This window comes from Orcinus orca, chromosome 4 (genome assembly GCF_937001465.1).
Source record: "Orcinus orca chromosome 4, mOrcOrc1.1, whole genome shotgun sequence".
In the NCBI taxonomy this organism is placed as follows: domain Eukaryota; kingdom Metazoa; phylum Chordata; class Mammalia; order Artiodactyla; family Delphinidae; genus Orcinus; species Orcinus orca.
Genome location: NC_064562.1, coordinates 68762036 through 68782032, shown reverse-complemented (window position 1 = coordinate 68782032; position 19997 = coordinate 68762036). Strand labels below are relative to the sequence as shown.

The window sequence follows — 19997 nt, the reverse complement described above, 5'->3', positions numbered from 1 at the left end:
TGCAGACACGGAGGCTCAGGGGCCATGACTCACGGGCCCAGCCGCTCTGCGGCATGTGGGATCTTCCCGGCCCGGGGCATGAAACCGTGTCTCCTGCATCGGCAGGCAGACTCTCAACCACTGCGCCACCAGGGAAACCCCCCAGGTTTTTTTTTTTTTAACCACAATATATATGTAAAATTCACCAAGCAATAATACTGATAAATAAAAATGCTAACACTAAAAAACAAAAAAGTCACCTTCTTTATAATCTTAATGCATTTGCAGCATCATCTGTACTGATATCAGTTTGCAATAATATACTTTGCAGTTTTTGAGCAGGTTTTAAATATTTGACTTTTCAACTTTATTATTCAACAGGAAAGCCTCACAACAATACCATGGGGTAAATAGCTTAATGTCCCTTATGGTAGATGGAAAATATGAGTCAAAAGTTATCGCGTGATTCCCATAACACCACTCAATAAGTCAGGATCAAACTAGAAATAGGATACATAAATCCTATTTTAAAATCTACTTTTCCATTTCTTAGATTTTCCTGTAGCCTTTTGCATTTCTCATTTGTGTTAAAATGTCATTGAGTTGAATTAAACTAATCATATAATTATTTAAATAAGTATATAGTTTCACAGATATTTGCAAAAAGTTATCACAGTCTTCTGAAATATAAATAGAGGTACACAAAAGCACATATCCATTCTTATAGAAATTAATTAGTAGAAAATAATTTTTTTGTAGGCAGATTTGTTTTCCTGTTTTTACCAAATGATGCATTAGGCTTTAACATAAAAAAAGATATATCATCAGTCAAACACATCTTGAATATGCTAAATATTCTCCAGAAAGCTTTGGCTTTTTCTCTACGTACAAAAGGAAGCATAAGAATTTAAATTTTTACTCTGTTTTTCCTGTTGATATTTAATTGTTAGTAGTCATCAACTCAGAAATTTGGTGACCTTTTCTTTTCAAAAGTGTGTATGATGACCCTTTCATGTTTATTATATCTTAATATTGATATTAAATAATAACTAGGAGTTTTTTAGTTATATTTATCTTGTTTGCATATATTACATATAACACATATACATGTAAATTAAAAGTTTTAGTTATTAAAGAAACTAAGAGGCTAAATTTTTCTCCAGTAAATCAGAGCAACAAGTCTAGTGTTTGAGGTCTTACATTTGAGACCTGGATGTGAAAATAGCTGCATCTGTAGTCACAACCCTGGTGACAGATGACCTTGTATCCTATGACTACTTGTGTATAAGAAGCCTGGGTTCAACATACATTAATGAGACATAAAAAGTGATTTTGAAAACCTAATAATTCACCTAATTGTTTTTACAATGTAATTTTAAGTATTCTGAAATCAAGTACATGATTTTAAAGAAGAAAGATACAGTTTTTAAAAAGTATATTGTTTTATTGAGTCCTAAACAAATGAATAATAGTTGATAGCCCCTAGTCTGTATTGAGAGCCTGCTGTGTACAGACACTGTTCCAAGTAATTTACTTGTAAGCATGCATTTAATCCTCATGATGATCTTAGGTAGGTACTATTTTTATTCTCACTGCAGAAATGAAAGAACTAATGCACAGAGATGTTAAGGACACAACTTATACGTGGCAAAGCCAATGTTCAAGCTCAGGCAGCCTGGTGCCAAAGCCTGTGCTCTCCACCCCTAGACTTGGGGCTGGTTTAAGCCCCAACGTCATTCACTCATTTGACAAATTAAGTTTATTTACATTAAAACTCATAGAGACATTCCTTTCCATTATAACAAACCTTTATATAATGTATAATATATGCCAGGCACTGTCCTAAGTGCTTTGTACAAATCAACTCTCCTAACCTGACATTCTGGTAGGCATCTGACTTGACAGAGAACTGAAGACTTATAAAAGCACCATATGCTAATGTAGGTATATCTAAATAAATAATTGGATGTCTCATTCCAACAAAATCTAGAGTGCTTGTTTTTTTTTTTTTTTTTTTTTTTTGCGGTATGCGGGCCTCTCACTGCTGTGGCCTCTCCCATCGCGGAGCACAGGCTCCGGACGCACAGGCTCAGTGGCCATGGCTCACGGGCCCAGCCGCTCCGCGGCATGTGGGATTTTCCCGGACCGGGGCACGAACCCGTGTCACCTGCATCGGCAGGTGGACTCTCAACCACTGCACCACCAGGGAAGCCCTAGAGTGCTTGTTTTGTTATTAATCATTTGAAACTCAACTCTTCTAGCCTTGGTCCCATTGGTTCCTTTTATCTTCTACCCATGGAAGAGTGTTCCCAAGAGTTGTCTTTATTCTCCTTTTTGGTCTAACTCCAAATGATGCATGGATGGCAAGATGCTGTTAGAGAATAAATCAGAAATGCTTAGTAACAATACAACATGCATCCTGAAGCTAGTGCTTGTGTGTATAACCCAATGTTAACAGCAAGTTCAGATACATTTAAACATCTTCTAAATGGTGACTCTCGTGGTTAATGATAATGATCTGTATTACTATTTATAAACCCAGGTTAGAGTTCAAATTATATTACAAATCCCACACTTCTCCATTCTAGCCATTGAATGTCCAGTCATCAGTCCTAGAATGTTGAAGCCCTGAATCCTCAGGGATGATTGCTGTTTGATATTTTGCTATATGAATCCCAAGTGCTCCAAGTAGTGTATGAGGTAAGATTTTGACAGCCCTGGCAGCTCTTCATATCCTGTGGAAAGTGATGTTCCCCATCTTCACTTGGGGGAAACCATTTATAAATATTCATCTGATTAATAAGATCACAGTTTCTCTTGTGAGTGAGGAGTTGGTGCTATTTGTCATTTGCTGTGTCTTCTTCGCTTAGGGTAGAGAAATACTTCTGTCACGTGTATACAAAGTCCACCTCATGATATTAGATTGGTCTGACTCTGAAGGACTTCTTGACATCCAGCACAAGCACTGATTCAAACCACAAGAATATAAATAATACACAATATGCAGGAGTTTTAGCTCTGTGTGCCATGGATAAAATTCATGGTCAATTCACACTAGATACCAGTCTTTGAGGCAATCCAGCCTCGATACTGACTCACTCTTGTGTAGACCCCAGGTTTTTTGGGAAGAGCACATGATTGTCCCCAACTTACTATACTGACAAGGTACCAGATGTCATGATTATCATAAACCAGAGGTCCACCACAATCTCCCTAGAGAAAAAAATATATTTAAAATTGTTAACATCAATAGGAAGGTCACTGCAGTCATCTCTCTTCCACAGGAAAAATGGAAACTGGTACACAGAACATGCAGCCAAACTAGAGATAGATTATATGATGTTTCTTTCAACTGAGTTAAAATTTTGTGCTAAACTTTAAAGTGAATTGTTTTCTAGAAAGACTAACATTCATTCATATGGAATGGTTACATTATTTCTGGTGCAGCATCCCTAGATTTTTTTGCTAGTTTTATTAGACCCTTTAAGCATGGGGTTTAGTAAGCATTTATCTAAAATATTTAACATGAGGTTGGTGTTTGTGCCTAGGTAGAAATTTTCTGTGATCTCTTCTGAATGTCTTAGCTTGACTGGTCTCCTTTTCTGTTACTCACCTAGTTCTAATTTATGTTTGCTTTCTGAATTTTATATAGATTAAATCTCTTTTGGATCAAGGGAGATTAAGTAAATAAACAGTTGTAAGTGTAGAGGTTAAAATTGTGGTCTCAGTAGTTGAACTGCCCAAGTTTCAGGTCTAGTTCTATTAATTACTGGTTGTGTGACCTGAGGTAAGATACACAGGGTAACCTCTCTGTGCCTCTTCCACCTCCTTCATTTATTTTTTCTTTTATCAGCTATTTATTGAATTCCTATTATGTGTCCCAGGCATTCTGATGGACATTGAGGATAAAACGATGACCAAAAATGAACGGTCCCTATGCTCATAGAGCTTGACATTTAGGTTAAAAAAACCACAATATTAAATAAGCCTACAAATATGCAAAATGACAACTGTGATAAGTGCTATGGAAACATACAATGGGGGATTCGACTAGTCAGGGAGGAAAGGGATGTTTGCCTTGATGAGATGTAATTGAGCTGATATCTAAAAGAAGAGGAGTAAATCATGAAAAGAAAGGTGTGGATAAAATGTGTTCTAGACAGAGGGAACAGCATGACAAATGCTCTGGGCATGAAGGAGCCTGGCATATGCAAAGGCCTGTAGAAAGGGGGACTGGAGAGAAGACAGCAACAGGGCAAGTGGTACATAATGAGGCCATAGAGGTAAGGAGAGACTAGTCTATATGGAGCCCTATGGGTCTTTTACAGACGGTTTTGATTTTTATCATAAGATAAAAGCAAAGGTAAACCACTGAAGTTTTAAAGTGTTTTAAGGAGGGGGTTGACATGATCAGATTACATCTTGTTAGAAACTGTCCTGGCATTCATTTGACTAATGCACTAAAGGAGCATAAGAATGAATATAAGGGAGATAAACTAGATGGTTAATGTGGTTGGGGGTTGGAGGGAAGGGAAGGGGAGGAGAGAGAGGTTGAGAGAAGAGAGAAAGGCAAGAGATGGTGGAGAGAGATTTTAGGAGGTAAAACCCATGGGATTAGGTAATCAATTGGATATGGGATAAAGAGAGAAATTAGAATGATTTCTAGACTCTGGCTTATTTAACATAATGAAAGGGGATTCCATTCATAGAGATACAAAACATAGGAAGAAGATCAGGTGGGGAGGGGAATAAGAACAGAATCATGTACAACATTTGAATCTGAGATGCCTTTGAAACATCCAACTGGAGCTGCCAAGTAGGAATAGAATATATAAGTCTGGAGATCAAAAAGGAGGTTAGGACTAAAAGTATAAATGTATGAAACATCAACAAAAAGATGATAATTGAAGGTATGAGAGAGAATTAGATTCTCTGGGGAGAAAGTATAGAGTGAAAAAAGAAACAGGCATAGGATAGATTAACATGTATTAGATGGGATTAAGAGAATGAGCCTGAAAAGGAGACAGAGAAGGAGCAGACAGATGTAGGATGAAAATCATTACAAGCCAAGGGAAGACGATATTTCAAGAAAGAGGGAGTGGTAAGCATTATTAAATGCTGTTAAGAGGTTAAAAAAAAAAAAAGAAGACCAAAAAATTTGTATAACGTCATTAGTGGTTCATTGAAAACATCAGGAAGAGAGATTTTGATGAAGTAATAGGGCAAAAACCATATTGAAATGGTTTGAGGGGTTAGTGGGAGGTGAGGAAATTGAGACCATGGGTAGAGACATTTTCACAAATATTTGGTGGTAAAGAGATAAGATGAGAAGCTAGCTGGAGGCATTATGGGTCAAAAAAGAATTGGCTATTTCTTTTTTTCCCTAACTTAAGAGATCTGAATAGAGAAGGATCTAGTTACAAGAGAAACGTTGAGTCTGAAAAGAGAGAGAGAGGACATAATTGCCAGTGTAAAGTTCCCCAGAGGCCAGCAAGAAGAAGAAATGGAGCAAAGGAGAAGGGACCAGCCTTAGCGAAGAGGCAGCTCCTCTGTTGTGATCTAAGCTGAAGGTGGATGACAAGGGTCCGGGTGAAGGCATGTCTGTATGCTTGGTGCTGGGAAGATGGGAAACTCCCCTCTTTTGACTTATATTTTTCTTTGAAAATTGGGAAACAAAATCATCAGTTGAGAATAAACAGGCAGGAGAAACTGAAAGTTAAGGAAAGTAGAAAATGGCGGAAGAATTCAGAGAAAGGTAGATTTAGAAAAAAACAAACTAACAAAAAGAGTAAGGTTGTCAGTTTTGTTATCTGGAACCTATAGTGGAACCATGGGTTCTCTTGTATTTTTTCCAGGAGCATTTGACTTTCCAGATACAGGCAGAGAGAGAGAGAGACTAAATAATTGAGTTCTTCCAGGTTTGGGACTTTGTCAGACAGAAATACTGGGAAGAGAGAGCATCAGATGGGCTTGGGGTATTAGCAAAAGTGTTTAAAAAATGATCACAGGGACTCCCTGGCGGTCCAGTGGTTAAGACTCCATGCTTCCACTGCAGGGGGCAGGGGTTTGATCCCTGGTGGGGGAACTAAGATCCCACATGCCACAAGGCGTGGCCAAAAAAAAAAAAAAAAGATCACAGTGAAATCTAAATTGGACAAGTGGATGGTAGATGAAAGGAAAGGATTAATGGGATGTGAAATAGCAGAGAAGCTGTGCTCTACAGGTCTCTATGAAATTGAAGGATGATATTCAGCCAACAAATATTTGTGCCAGGCACTGTTTTAGGTGTTGGTAATACAGCAGTAAAATAAAATAGATGCTCTAAAATGTGTACCTTCATGGAGCTCACATTCTAGGTTAGCGAAAGAGACAGATAATAAGCCAGTTAAATAAAATATATTGTGTGCTGAATGGTACAAGAGCTAAAGATAAAAATAAAACAGAAGGGACACAAAGAATATATGTGTAAGTTGTGTATGTTGGGGGGTGAGGGTTGGAAGGTTGGGGTGTAACAGAGTGTGGCCAAAGAAACAGAAGTAGTTGAAGAGCAGGCAGAAGGATTGAGGATTGTTGTTAAATAGGATGACTTGGGGATTTAGTGTTGCTGGAAATGGAATAGTTTTTGGTGACAAAGCTCAAGGTGTGACCCTAAGTATAGGTGACTGAGGAGGAGTGAAGATCACTGGAGATTAGGAGATCTAGGAACTAAGAATCCAGCATTTAAATGAGTTGACGTTAATATTGCAGGCCTTGGGATGGAGACAAAATCTGTTTCAGGTGTCAGTCGTGAAAGAATGAAAGGGACAAAGAGAGATTTGGAGGTGGGGGAATAAAAACAAGATGCATGAGAGATGATGATAGAGCTGAATAAAGTGGTCTTCAGAGGAGAGGTTTCTCTGTCTTTTGATTCCAAATTTGCTTAAGAAAATAACAATAGACCATAAGAGTTATTGTGTGAACCAGAAATTTAGAGCAATAGACTTTAATTTCCTAATTTGTAAAATAGGGATAATTATAGTAATGCTTCAATCTCATTATATTAAATGAAATAATGTATAGAAAGTGCTTAGCATTGTTTTGGCATAGTAAACACTCAGTACAATCATTTTTGTTATCATGTCTATTTAAGCAAACTGTGTCTTTGGTAAAATTCATGTCATTTTTTTCTCCCAGGTAAAGTATATGCCCAAATTAGAAACAGTTAATGGAAACTTTCCTTTTAAAGTTTTGACCTTGACTTTGGACTTACCTTACATGCATCTACTTTTCCATCCATGAATCCAGCACATAACATTCCTGAAGTTATCAGGCCATCATACACATCCTTTCTGTTACACACATCAGTGCTTATGGTTTCCACCCTGGCTTGCTGAAGTCTATTTTGTGTAGGTCCTATTACAAAAACAAATGTAGAAATGAAAAACATGTTCTTTGAATAGAGTTATATCTAAGACTCAGAAGACACATAAATTGTATATTCCTAGGAACAAAAGCATTAAGATTTTTATTATTTAATTATTGCCTAATTGTATTTTCTGTGTCAAAAATGCCTACGTGCAAGGAACAATACACATACATGACCCAATATTATATCATATTTGTGGCTCTTCAAGAGTTATTGGAACCCTCAAAACTACATGCAATATTGTGTGTGTATGCCCTTTTTTTTCATGAGAAGAGGGTTCATCACACTGATCTTGTCCAACTTCACATTTTTCCATGTAAGGGAATTGAGGCTCAGAGGAGTTCATTGATTTTCCAAAAGCTAGTCAAGAAGAAACCAGGGTACAAGCTGCACAGGTCTATTTGTCCTACTCTATGCTGTATAGCAGCTGTCCCCAACCTTTTTGGCACCAGGGACCGTTTTCATGGAAGACAGTTTTTCCATGGACCAGTGGGTGTAAGCGTTGGTTCAGTTGGTAATGCGAGCGATGGGGGGCAGCAGATGAAGCTTCTCTCACTTGCCAACTGCTCACCTCCTGCTGTGCGGCCCAGTTCCTAACAGGCTACAGACTGCTACCGGGCCACGGCCTGGGGGTTGGGGACCCCTGCATGTTATTTCAGGTGTTTCAAAACATGAGAAACAAAACAAATGCCCAAGATACAGCAACAATATGACACCAGCAGAGAGTAAGGCCAGTGGTTAGGAGGAGAGAATACTACACAACTGAGTCTAAAAACATTTACAAAACACTTTCATGTTTATGATCATTATATATCCTCATTAAAATTAGGAAGAATTTATACCAAAAAAAGTATATGAAGTATATGCTAGCCGGGAGTGTTTACGTCTGGCAAATATACAATTTGTAATCCTTTACTCCCTTGTACTCCCATAGCATTTTGTTCCTTATAGTATCTAAAACGGTCTGTTCTGTTCATCATGTTATTGACCTCTCCCTTTCCTCACCACTGCTCCAATTAATTGTGAACTCCTCAAGGACAGGTATCTGATTCCTTTTACTTTTTAACCCACAGTACCTTGTTCTTGTCAGAGCCATACACATTAGAAACATCCACATTTTAATGAAGAGTCTAAAGCGGTATCCCCTAGATGCCTCATTAGATCCCAAGATAAAATTGTACTAAGTAAATTATGTTGAACAGCTCACCATCATCTACAATGGATCCAAACCTTGTGACGAATACACTTGTTTTAGACGGCAACTTTATGGATGAATCTGGGAGGCAAACTCTGAACTACATTTGAAAACTCAACTCGGGTAGCAAGCTAAGCCAAAGCAATGTCATTTTCATTTGTTTCTCTATGGTAATTCTCATGAAAGGTAATTTTCCTCACACTTCGTTGCACTGCGGGTGGTGTTATAGTCGTGCCAAAAGTAGCAATCCATTGACTTGGGTCTTTATGTCTGCAAAATATAAAGGGTAAAATGTGTGATGCTTAACTGTATCCTTTAAAAAAAGATTGAGACCATATTCTCCCCAACTATTGGAATTATGCTCCTGAAAAATCCCTATGGTGAGAGAATTTGCAGTTGATGACCTTATGGAAAAAAGAGGTTAAAATATTGATACAAATGAGAGTATGAAAGCCCTTAAAATATTTTACATACTCTAAAATTAAAGAGAGTACAGTAACTAAATGGAATTCCATGCTATGTTTGGAATAATAATAGTAATGGCTACTATACAATTAGTTTCTAATATTTTAATTCCTTGTTTATTAGAAACTCTTCAAATTTGATTTCTTCTATAATTTCAGTGAAGTATGTAGAAATTAATTTTGATTTGTTTTGGATATTATGCACCATAAGAGATATTTTCCTTCTATATGAGACACTCCATCCATTCTTATTTTATGACTCACCTGTCAGTTCTTGTTTACTGGGTCTTACCTTGATCTTTGAGATAAAGTGCAATTTGTCTGCTTCACAAACCCTCATATGTACACAGGATTGTTTCTCCACCCAAGGCCCATACCCTGCCCCAATACTCAAGGGCTAAGCAGCCCTATTCAGTGTCATGTTGTTAGTGCTCCCACTGCCTTTGACCTGGCCTAGTCAGTCCCTCTTACTATTTTTGAGGCTCTTCCTTAACACAGATGCTTTTCTCTACCACAAGGTTACATAACAAGCAAATTCTGTCTACTCCTATCATCTCTTTACCTCCCTATTCTAATCTAAAGCCCAGTTCCCTCTTTGTCTAATTATCCCTTTCAAGAATGACTAGAAATATATAGAAACTTGAAATTCTCTATGTAGAAGAAAATTATTTAAAAGCAAATCACACAGAAGAGAATTCAGAAAGGGGAGTTCCTTGTTCATGCAGGATTACTGTGTTGGTGAATCATAACTTTTAAGTATAATGAAAAACCTGAAAGATCAGTAGTTTTCAGAGTACTCTGCACTGCCCCAGGGATGAGCAGGCAGAGCCTAGGGGTGGAGGGATTGGGATATGGGGAGGGCTCCTCTCTCATCTGTTTTTGTTTTTTAATTTCCACTTGGTTATGTATATAATTTGTTTTTTCTTTTTGTCTGCGTTGGGTCTTCATTGCTGCACGTGGGTTTTCTCTAGTTGTGGTGAGCGGGGGCTACCCTTCGCTACAGTGTGCAGGCTTCTCATTGGGGCAGCTTCTCTTGCTGTAGAGCACAGGCTCTAAGCACGCGTGCTTCAGTAGTTGCAGCACATGGACTCAGTAGTTGAGGTCCGCAAGCCCTAGAGCGTGGGGGCTTCAGTAGTTGTGGTGCACAGGCTCTAGGGCATGCAGGCTTCAGTAGTAATGGCGTGTGGGCTCAGTGGTTGTGGCTCGCAGGATCTAGAGTGCAGACTCGGTAGTTGTGGTGCATGGCCTTAGTTGCTCCACGGCATATGGGATCTTCCTGGACCAGGGATCGAACCCGTGTCCTCTGTATTGGCAGGCGGATTCTTAACCGCTGCGGCACCAGGGAAGTGCCTCTCATGTGTTTTACTTATTTACACTTTAAAGGGAGATTTTATTCAAAGCAGAAATCTTAGGGCTGAAGCATTCGTTTGAAAAATAGAATTCTGGAAGCTACAAAGACATATGTTACTTCAGTCCTTAAGGAGCTTGTAAGCTAATGGAGTGGACAAAACAGGAATACCCATCTCTTCATGCATCATCAACCAGAAAGGGAGTCTCCATTCCTAGGCACAGTTCAATATGTTTTGTGGATAAGAACACTAAGACTCACTAAGAAGTTAAATGGCTTGCCAGGTAAGTCACATATCCACCTGGTTACTGTCAGAGAGAGATGGCCTAGGTCTCATGATATCCTGTCAAGAACTTTTTCCCTACACACTCTTGTTTCACAAAGACTGGCATCATTTTTCATGGACATAAAGGTACTAACATTTGTCTTAAACAAAATTTTTTAAAATACACTAATTCTGTAGGGAAAAAACATAAAAAATTTAAAAGTATTTGGATAATTGTGAAATTGTCTTCAAAGAATCTTTATTTTTCCTTCACAACAGTACACTGTATTATGCAGTTACATGAAATTATATCACCTGCGAAATGGAACCCTTTCTCTCCAGGATCATTACCTTTCCCAACTCTTTTATATTATTATTATTACTGGCATAAAATATGCTATTACATTTCTCATATTTTAAAAAAATCCTTCCTTTGAGTCCACAACCACCCCCAACTGTCAAATTTCTCTGCTCCCATTCATTTAAAAACTCCTTGAAATCCTTCTCCTTCTTTTCTCTCTTGAATTCATTCCCATTCCCATCATATAATCACAGTTTCTTTTATCAAGGTCACCAGTTATCTCTATTTTTATGAAACTCAATGGCCGATCCCCATGTAGGTCTGCCAACACACAGAGATGGCACTGGACCTGCCAAAAATGTATCTCAGTCATTATAGCTTATATTCTTCACTAAATGCATTGACATTCTGGGCTTATTTATTTTTAATTTATATAAGCAAAGATCAGTTACAAAGCAAAATAGATGACACTCCCAAACACAAGTGTGAAGATTGGAGGAGTCTGTAAACATGAAAAAAAATCAGAAAGCCTTGAAAAATTAGTGAGACTCAAGTTTACCTAAGGCATGATGCTAGTTATTTTCAGGGTTGTGAATTTGTGTGAGTCCCTTTTCTCTTCTTTCATGAAAGAGTGACAATCACCTTAAATTCATTAGGTTATTCTCATTGCACGTCTGCTCCATAAATTAAGGTGTAGGCATCTTGAAACAATTTGGGTGTTACCACAGAAGGATGACCAAGCACCTCCTAGACACACCAAGGATAGTTTCCTCTGAAAGGGTGTGTGAACAGTGCCACTGGCCAGGGCTTTACTCAGAGCTTTTGTGTTTTGAGGGTTTAAAAGGAAAAACTTTCTGTACCCTGATAGTGAAACCTCAGGGAGAAAAGATAGTGTGTCCCTGGTCTTGGGGCAATAGCGTGCCTGTGCATGTCTGTGTATGTGAAGTGATATAGCTGAGTGTTAAGAGCTACAACTGTGAAAGCCCAAGCAGAGAGCTCCTTTTAGATTGTGTGTGATCAGTCTTACATTCTATGAGGGCAGTGATAAAGGCTGGCTGGTCTCTTTCACCATCCACATACCTCTCTGGTCCATAAAAGCCCACACAGTTCTTGGATAATGCAATTGGAAGGGAGAGCTTCAAGAGTGATACCTTTGATTTTTTTCTTTTTTCTTATTTGATGTTTTTCTCATCACTTACTAAAGTGATGGTGGATGTTGATAGTTGGAGGATAGATGGAATAATATTTTTTAAACTGGCTGAATTTTCTCTTTAAATAGGTAGAAGAGTTTAAATTTGTTACATGTATAATAGTCTTTAAACTAAAATAATTTATGGTATAGTAGAAAAGATCACACTGGTGTCATGATGCTACAAGAGAATATGTTGTAAGAGCCATAAGAATGATGCAAACCAAACATGATAGATAAGGAGAGAAGGGTGAGGGGATGAGTATGATTGGGGCATAGAGCAACCATAATGTATTTAGGGGACAGGGTCCATCCAGAATGGAGTAGAGGCTAAGCTGGTGAGATTGAACTCTTCCCAGCACTAAATTGACGGTAATTAATAACTGAGTAAGGAAGACTAGCAACAGCTCTAATAAACTTACTTGCGGAAGCAGTGAGCGGCCGGGAGCAGCCAAGTGTTACTGATAAGGCTAGCTCCGCACTGATGGCCTGCCCCTATGAGCTGGAGGCTGGCCTGCCATGGCCACTCCCCTTCCATAGCTGTTTCACTTCCTTGGACAACCCTTTCAGTAGAAGAGGATGCTGGTAATGGCATGTATGAAGATGTCATCCTTATTCCACAGTCTGTCACAGAAACGTGTTAGTTTGCTTTCATGAAAAGGAGTGGAAGAAAAGCACATTCTGATTTGCACTGTGTGCAGATGGTTAGACAGTCCATTGAACCTGCTATTCTTTAACCCATTCCTAGCACTCAGTCTCTGGGGTTATTCTGTAGGGGTCCTACTAATCCTATTGAGGTTCAGAAGAAATATTTACCAACATTTCAAGGCATCGAAACCAGGAATTAACTTCGGTCTCCATATAAAGCATATACGGATGAATAAACAGGTGGGTAGAAAAATTACTGAGCATAAAAATGTATAGATCCTCTGCTAAGGGTTTCAGATACATTTATAGTAAAATACTTTTCAAATGAGAAAACTCGGCTCTGGAGGAGAACGTAAACTACTGGAGGTCACCCAGCTGGTAAATGACAGAGTTGTATGTAAAATTAGAAGGATCCACATCAAAGCTTGTATTCTTACTACTGAGAGAGAGCCCAACACTGAATGTCGGTCATGATTCTGCCTTGACATGAATCTGTAGACTGTCTTTGTAAAGCCCTGATATTTAAGTCTTAAATACAATGACTTTTTTGCTTTTCTAAAATTTAAAAGACTAGTTTTAAAAAAAATTCTGATTCCCTGATAGCAAACCCTCAATTGATTAGACTTCAAATCAACCTTAAGTAATACTTGAAAGTATATTAGCATACTTTATTAATGTGCTTTTTAATTATTTATATTTTGTTAAGAATACAAGTGTTTTTTTTCTTTACAAAAAGGGGTTTTATTCAAAAACAGGTAAAAATAGTTGCCTGAAATCATATTTACAAATTTATCATAACTCCCTTAGTGTTAAATAGCTTTAGCTTAAGGTGACCATAAAATTGAACAAATAGAGTGTCTAGGTTAATATGGTGCCATATCAGTAGTGCCTAATACTTCCTCTCCCAACTTCCCCTTAAAGTAAGCATGAAGATAATAATAATAAAAATAATATCTACTAGTTATGAGCCAGGCCCTGTACATAGTGTTACATATATTTTCCCTAATTTTTATAACAACCCTCTATGTTAGATGTTATTATCCTCATATTGCAGATGAAAAAAATTGAGTCTATGGTATTGTTCAAAGGCAAAAGGAGCAAAATCACCAGAAATTAAGGAAGGATAAGAAAAATTATAAATTCTGGTAGTAATTTTCAGTAACTGCAGTGTTCGGTTGGTTGGTTTAAAAAGCAGCTTCTTAGATGACCCAAGCTATATCCCTGAACCAGAATTGTGTGGAGAACCCCAACAATTCCGACAAAGCCACTGCTATTGTGATTCCCTAGCCCAGGGAATAAAGCTAGCCAAATAGAAACTATAGTTTGAACCATCCAGTTGTGACCCATCAAGTCTTTTCTCTCTGTGTGTGTTCAAAAGAAGCCACACTGTCCAGCACACCATCCTATCTAGGGACACAGGAAAGATGAAAAGTTCTATGAAAATGTAGTTATTTTATTAAATGGTCTGAATGTGTACCCCAAAATTTATGGTTGAAATCCTAACCCTTAAAGGTGGTGGTATTAGTAGGTGAAGGTGCTTAAGTCATGAGGATGGAGCTCTCATGAATGGGATTAGGGCCTTACGGAAGAGTGTGCACAGGGATCCCTAGCCTCTTCCACCATTTGACTATACAGCAAGACGTCTGAGTCAGAAGAGGGCCCTCACGGGACCATACTGGCACCCTGATCTCAGACTTCTAGCCTTCAGAACTGTGAGAAATATATTTCTGCCGTTTATAAACTACCCAATCTATGGTATTTTGTTATCACACAAGGAATGGACTAATGAAAAGCAATTTAAACAGAGAAAGAAAGAGCACTGGCACCAGTGAATGCTGGAGCTGGTGGTACTCTAAAATGGGTGGTTGATGTAGTTTTCATATACTCTCTTTGTAAGATCAGAAATTATCCTGCATCTAACTGTATGGCATGGTTAAGGTCCTCTAAATCAGATGATATATAAACTCAGAAGACAGACATATCTCAGAAAGTTTTCTTCAAAAAATTTTAGGACATGTGCTTGGTATCAGCAAAGATATGCAAGAAGACATGATCTTATTAAACAAAAGTAGCCTAATATGGGCTTCCCTGGTGGCGCAGTGGTTGAGAGTCCTCCTGCTGATGCAGGGGACACGGGTTCGTGCCCCGGTCCGGGAAGATCCCTCATGCCGCGGAGCGGCTGCGCCCATGAGCCATGGCCGCTGAGCCTGGGCGTCCGGAGCCTGTTGCTCCACAATGGGAGAGGCCACAGCAGTGAGAGGCCCGCGTACCACAAAAAAAAAAAAGTAGCCAAACATAAGGGGAAAATATGCTGTGATAAGAGTACACATAACAAAAGAGTTGTCTGTCACTAAAGAAAATTCAAAATATCACAGAAATGTCATAACATATAAAATCCACGTAGAAGTAATAAAAAGAAAAAGTGACACCAAATAACAGAGATAAGTGATTTTTGGGAGTATAGATCTGATGAGATCATTCAGAATGCAAAGGAAAGTAACCTGAGCTGGAACTAGAAATAATGATTGACATGGAGAGCAGAAAATGGACATTCAGGTAATAAATCATTTGTGTTCCTGAGGAAGAAAAAAAAGAACAATTGGAACAGAATCAATCATCAAATTTATAGAGGAAGAACATTTTTCCAGCATGAGAACATTGAAAATGCTCATAATTTCCCAAAGTTTAGTGCCAAATATAACCACATCTAGATCTCTTGGCAAAAAAAAAATAGAAAAAAAGTTATAGGATAAAGATTTCCTACCTTCATCCAGAAACCAAAAAGGTAACCTATATAAGAATAAAAATCACACCAGCCTTAGACTTCTACTCTATAACAAAAACACTAGAATAAAAGGCAATAATGTATATACAATTATTTGGGAAAGTTTATGGTCCAATAATCCTATAAAATGAGAAAAAGGAAGTAGAAAGAGATTCTGACATGCCAGTTCTCAGAAAATATACCATCTGTATAATTTTCTTGTTTAAAAATAACTTGAATATAGCTGATTCACTTTGTTATAAAGCAGAAACTAACACACCATTGTAAAGCAATTATACTCCAATAAAGATGTTTAAAAAAAAAGAAACAGAAAAAAGAAAAAAAATAACTTGAAGATAGAGTTCAGCAAGCAAAAAGGTGAATTTAAATCAAGACTCAAGAATGAGAAATAATAAAAATATAACAAGAGTCTTTAGTGATGGGTAAATAATTGTAATATTGGGATAAAATGGAACATGATATTTTGAAAAAGAATATTAATAGATTAATAGATTTCCTGGACATTTCACTTCTCTTCATTTAATGAGAGCTATGTATGTGGCAGAAGAAAATATATGTGGTAGAATTTTGGTTATTGAGGATGGTCATAGAATATCATTATTTTGATATTAAAACAACCTTTATAGTAAAAAGTCAGTATACATGACCAAGAAGGCCGAAAAGTGATTTTTAAAAATTGTAAAATAAGAAACTCTACAATTTTAACATTTTTTATGATGGATATTTTACTTTAGCTTATATAATCATGTATTAGGGAAATTATATTATTAGGAATTGAGATTTAGTTTGAGATTGCCATTTACAGAGTGCTGGAAAATGTCATATTTTTCTTTGGAATATAATTGATTAAAAATAAAGGTGGATACCATACTCTTCATCATTTCTAATTACTTCAGGAAGAAGTTGTCACTATTATGTGTGGAGATTCTATCTCAAAATGTATTTAAAGGATTTTCCTGATGTCTAACAATAGAGAAATTCACTTTAGATGATCTGTTTCTTCACTTCATGGCTGCTGGGAGGGGAAAAGACTCTAGGTCCAAAGGACAAGCCTTATTTTTTGGTATTAAGTCAGAAGTAACTACACTTGGAAATACTTAATTGGAAGCAATGAACAGAGCTGGAACACCTAATGCCTGTGAGACGTATACTAGAGTTCAGGGGGAGGAGTAAGAAAATAAAAAGACACAGTCCCTTACCTTGGCACTTACAATCTTATTTGAAACACATTATTTTACTTTCTCTAATTATATGCTGGCATAGAAAAATAGAAATGTCTCTCAGTTTGGTTTCCAACCAGTTGTGAGGTAGTTTTAGTTTCATAACCTTTTGAACTTCATTTTCTTCCACTTTTGGGGGAAAATAAAATGAGAACTTTTCTGAGTTTGTGTTGTGAGGAATCAATGATGAGATGAATAAGAAATTGTTTTAAATTGGAAATAAACTAGAGAACCTCTTTACAGTTCATGTCAATGGTTCTTCCAACAGGGGTCAACCTTCATAAAGGTGTCTGTTTCTTTGATACTATAGAAGCTAACCCCCATAACTGACCAGTAAAGACCTCTGGGAGTCAGAATACCTGTACTTTAATTCTTCCCCCAAGGCTTGCTAGTCCCATGTCTGACATCTTACTTGAGTCTAGCTTCCTTAAAATGGTGGAAATAATACCTACCCTTTCATGTTTTGGAAAAGATCCAACATGATAATACATGGGGGAAATTAAAAACCCATGGCAATGCCCATGAGTCTTCAGCTGAAAAGAAACCAGTGAAAATGATAAGCAAAGAAACAAGCAGCAAAGGAATGAAGAACTCAGCTCAGGGCTCATTTAGCTCTCAAAAAAAAAAAGTTCTTTATAACAACTGACACTAGAGCATTTACATAAGGACTATCTGTGATTCAGCAAAGCATAGGAAGGACCATGACTCACAAAGTAATTGAAAAAACACCCCACAGACACAAGGGACAAGAAAAACAGGTTATGTTACTCTGATTCAAACTATTTTACTTTACTTCCTTAGTATGATGTTTTAGTTCTGTTTCCTTCTCTCCCTTAAAAAAATATTATAGACCACAAGAATGGAAATGGTGGGTCATTATGATGAGGAAGAGGTGAGGAGATGATGAGGTGGTGGAGAAGGAGGGAAATGTTCCCGAGTGTGTGGTTTTGTGTGTGTTTGTGTATATGATAGAACAATAACTCAAGGCTGGAGGGGAAGCAAAAATTATATGTTTGAATCTTGAAACATTTTGTTTTATTTTTGTTGAGTAATATTGAGCTGCCAACTCTAATCAAAAGATTTGAAAAAATTCATTCCATTGGTTATATTTAGATCTGGTTAGAAAAACAGAGGAAAATCAGAATTAGTCTATCAATGGGGCCTAAGAAGTTAAGTTAACAGATAAAATGTCGGATACCTGATTAAATTTGAAATTCGTATAAACAATAAATAAATTTTTAGTATAAGTATATTTTATGCCATATTTGACATCCTCCCACATTCCACAGCTGCACAGCCCAGGTTTGAAACCCAGCTGAGCCATTTATTTGCAAGGACAAGCAATAGTTGAAATATACTTATACTAAAAAACTATTTTTTGTTTACTGAAATTCAGATTAAACAGAGTGTGATTGATCTGTGAATATATTTCTCTGGATGTGTATTGTCATGAGTGTGTGTGTGTGTGTGTGTGTGTGTGTGTGTGTGTGTGCTTGTGTGGAGAGAGACAGGGATGAAATGTAGATGACTCCAGGTGGAGTAAGTGTAAGAAATATTATTTTAAGTTTCTAAAATAGAATTTATTTTTCTTTGTATTATAATAATATTGGTCTATATGTTACACAAAATTTTGAAAATACATAAGAGTGTAAAGAAAAATTTTAAATCCACAATCTCATCACCTAGAGGTAATCGCTGTTAAAATTTTGAGTTATGCCCGAATTTTTCTTTCTCTTCACTCCTCATACCTACAAATATAAAATTATTATAAAAATTTAAAGATATACAAATGCTAACATTTATTAAGTACTTAAATATATATGCCAGGCAGCTTACTAAGTGCTTCATGGGAATTAACTCACTAAATTCTCAGTGAAAACCCTATGAGGTAGGTATTATTGTTCCTACCATTTTACAGGTGGGAGAAAAAGGCAAAGAGAAATTAAGCAACTTGTCCAAGGTCACCTAGTAAGTTAGAGGCCCCACTGGGATTCAAATCTGATTAGTGCACCCCTGGAGTATGGTTTATATGGTTCCTCCACCACTGTAATTGAAGGAATAAGCCACATCCACAACCATGCATTCATTTTATAACATTTAATCTACTAAAGATGTCAGTACCACAGACCTATTTTTTTAATTTTAATTTTTATTTAGAATTAGGAATAAGACATTACCCTATAGAAAGACAGTGCTACTGCTCCAACAGAATAAGCCATCAGCAGTTTCTGTGACCAACCAGAAGTTTATGACGGAGTGAGCTTTTCTATATGGCTCAGCACATAACTAAGAATTTAATTTTCGGATTAGATATGTTTGTGTTTAATCCCTAGCTCTGCTGTTTACTAGCTGTATAACCTTGGGCAGGTGACTTTTCAAACCTTAGTTTTCTAATTTTTTTAAACAAGGCTACTAAGAGTCTCTATCCTACTGACAGGTTCATGAGAGTACAACTTGTACAGTCTTACAGGACACTTCCTACCAGAAGGGCTCCCACTTGGTTTAATGTTCTACTGTGCCATCTTGAAATTCTTAGTTATTTTAACTGTGAACATGTGCATGAGCAGAGGCAGTACACTGGGTAACAGTGAGCACATATGATTGTGATCAAGCAGTAGTGCCCACATCTGTAGGCTCAAGTCCCAAGGCACCACGGGCAGCATAGGTGACAAGCTGTGAGCCTCACTGTCTGGAGCACATGTACATGTCTGAGCGGGCTGCCAGAATGGGACCTTGGTTCAGGTTGGTAGTGACAATTGTGGCAGCAGCAATAGAGGTAGCAGTAGCAGTGGTAGTGGCCATTGCACAAGAAAGGTCCTCACATGGACACAGGGATGAGACGGTGGTAGAAGACCAGCTCATCCTTCTGTTCCAGAGCTCTCCCTGCAAAGTCTGCACAAATATTAACTCTCTAGCCTGAGCTTTGTCAGAAGGACTACAAGCATTCAATCAATAAACTTTCCCAGTAAATTATTACAAAATAAAGTCATACACATGGACCTTGCAATAAAGTATATCAGGAAGTTATTAGAATTCTTAAAAAGGTATAGAGTCTCCAATTTTGAAAACTGCTCCACCATTGCAAAACAAATACCTATAGTCTTAGAAATAGAAATTGTCTTTAAAGATCATTTCATTCAATGGAAAAGAAAACTATTGTCACATGGTACTTTGAATGAAGTGATTATTAATGAAAAA

At 37.4% G+C, this 19997-nt stretch overlaps 1 protein-coding gene across 1 annotated transcript; it reads right to left on the bottom strand.

Annotated features, from left to right (window-relative positions):
* Positions 1–3033: 3033 nt before the first annotated feature.
* LOC101277824 (transmembrane serine protease 11F) lies at positions 3034–19601 on the bottom strand. Its single transcript, XM_004286890.1, is given in 7 exon segments — positions 3034–3192; positions 7229–7371; positions 8592–8677; positions 8679–8849; positions 12569–12770; positions 15559–15584; positions 19486–19601. Coding segments are annotated over 7 exon segments (903 nt in total).
* Between the last annotated feature and the right edge of the window lie 396 nt (positions 19602–19997).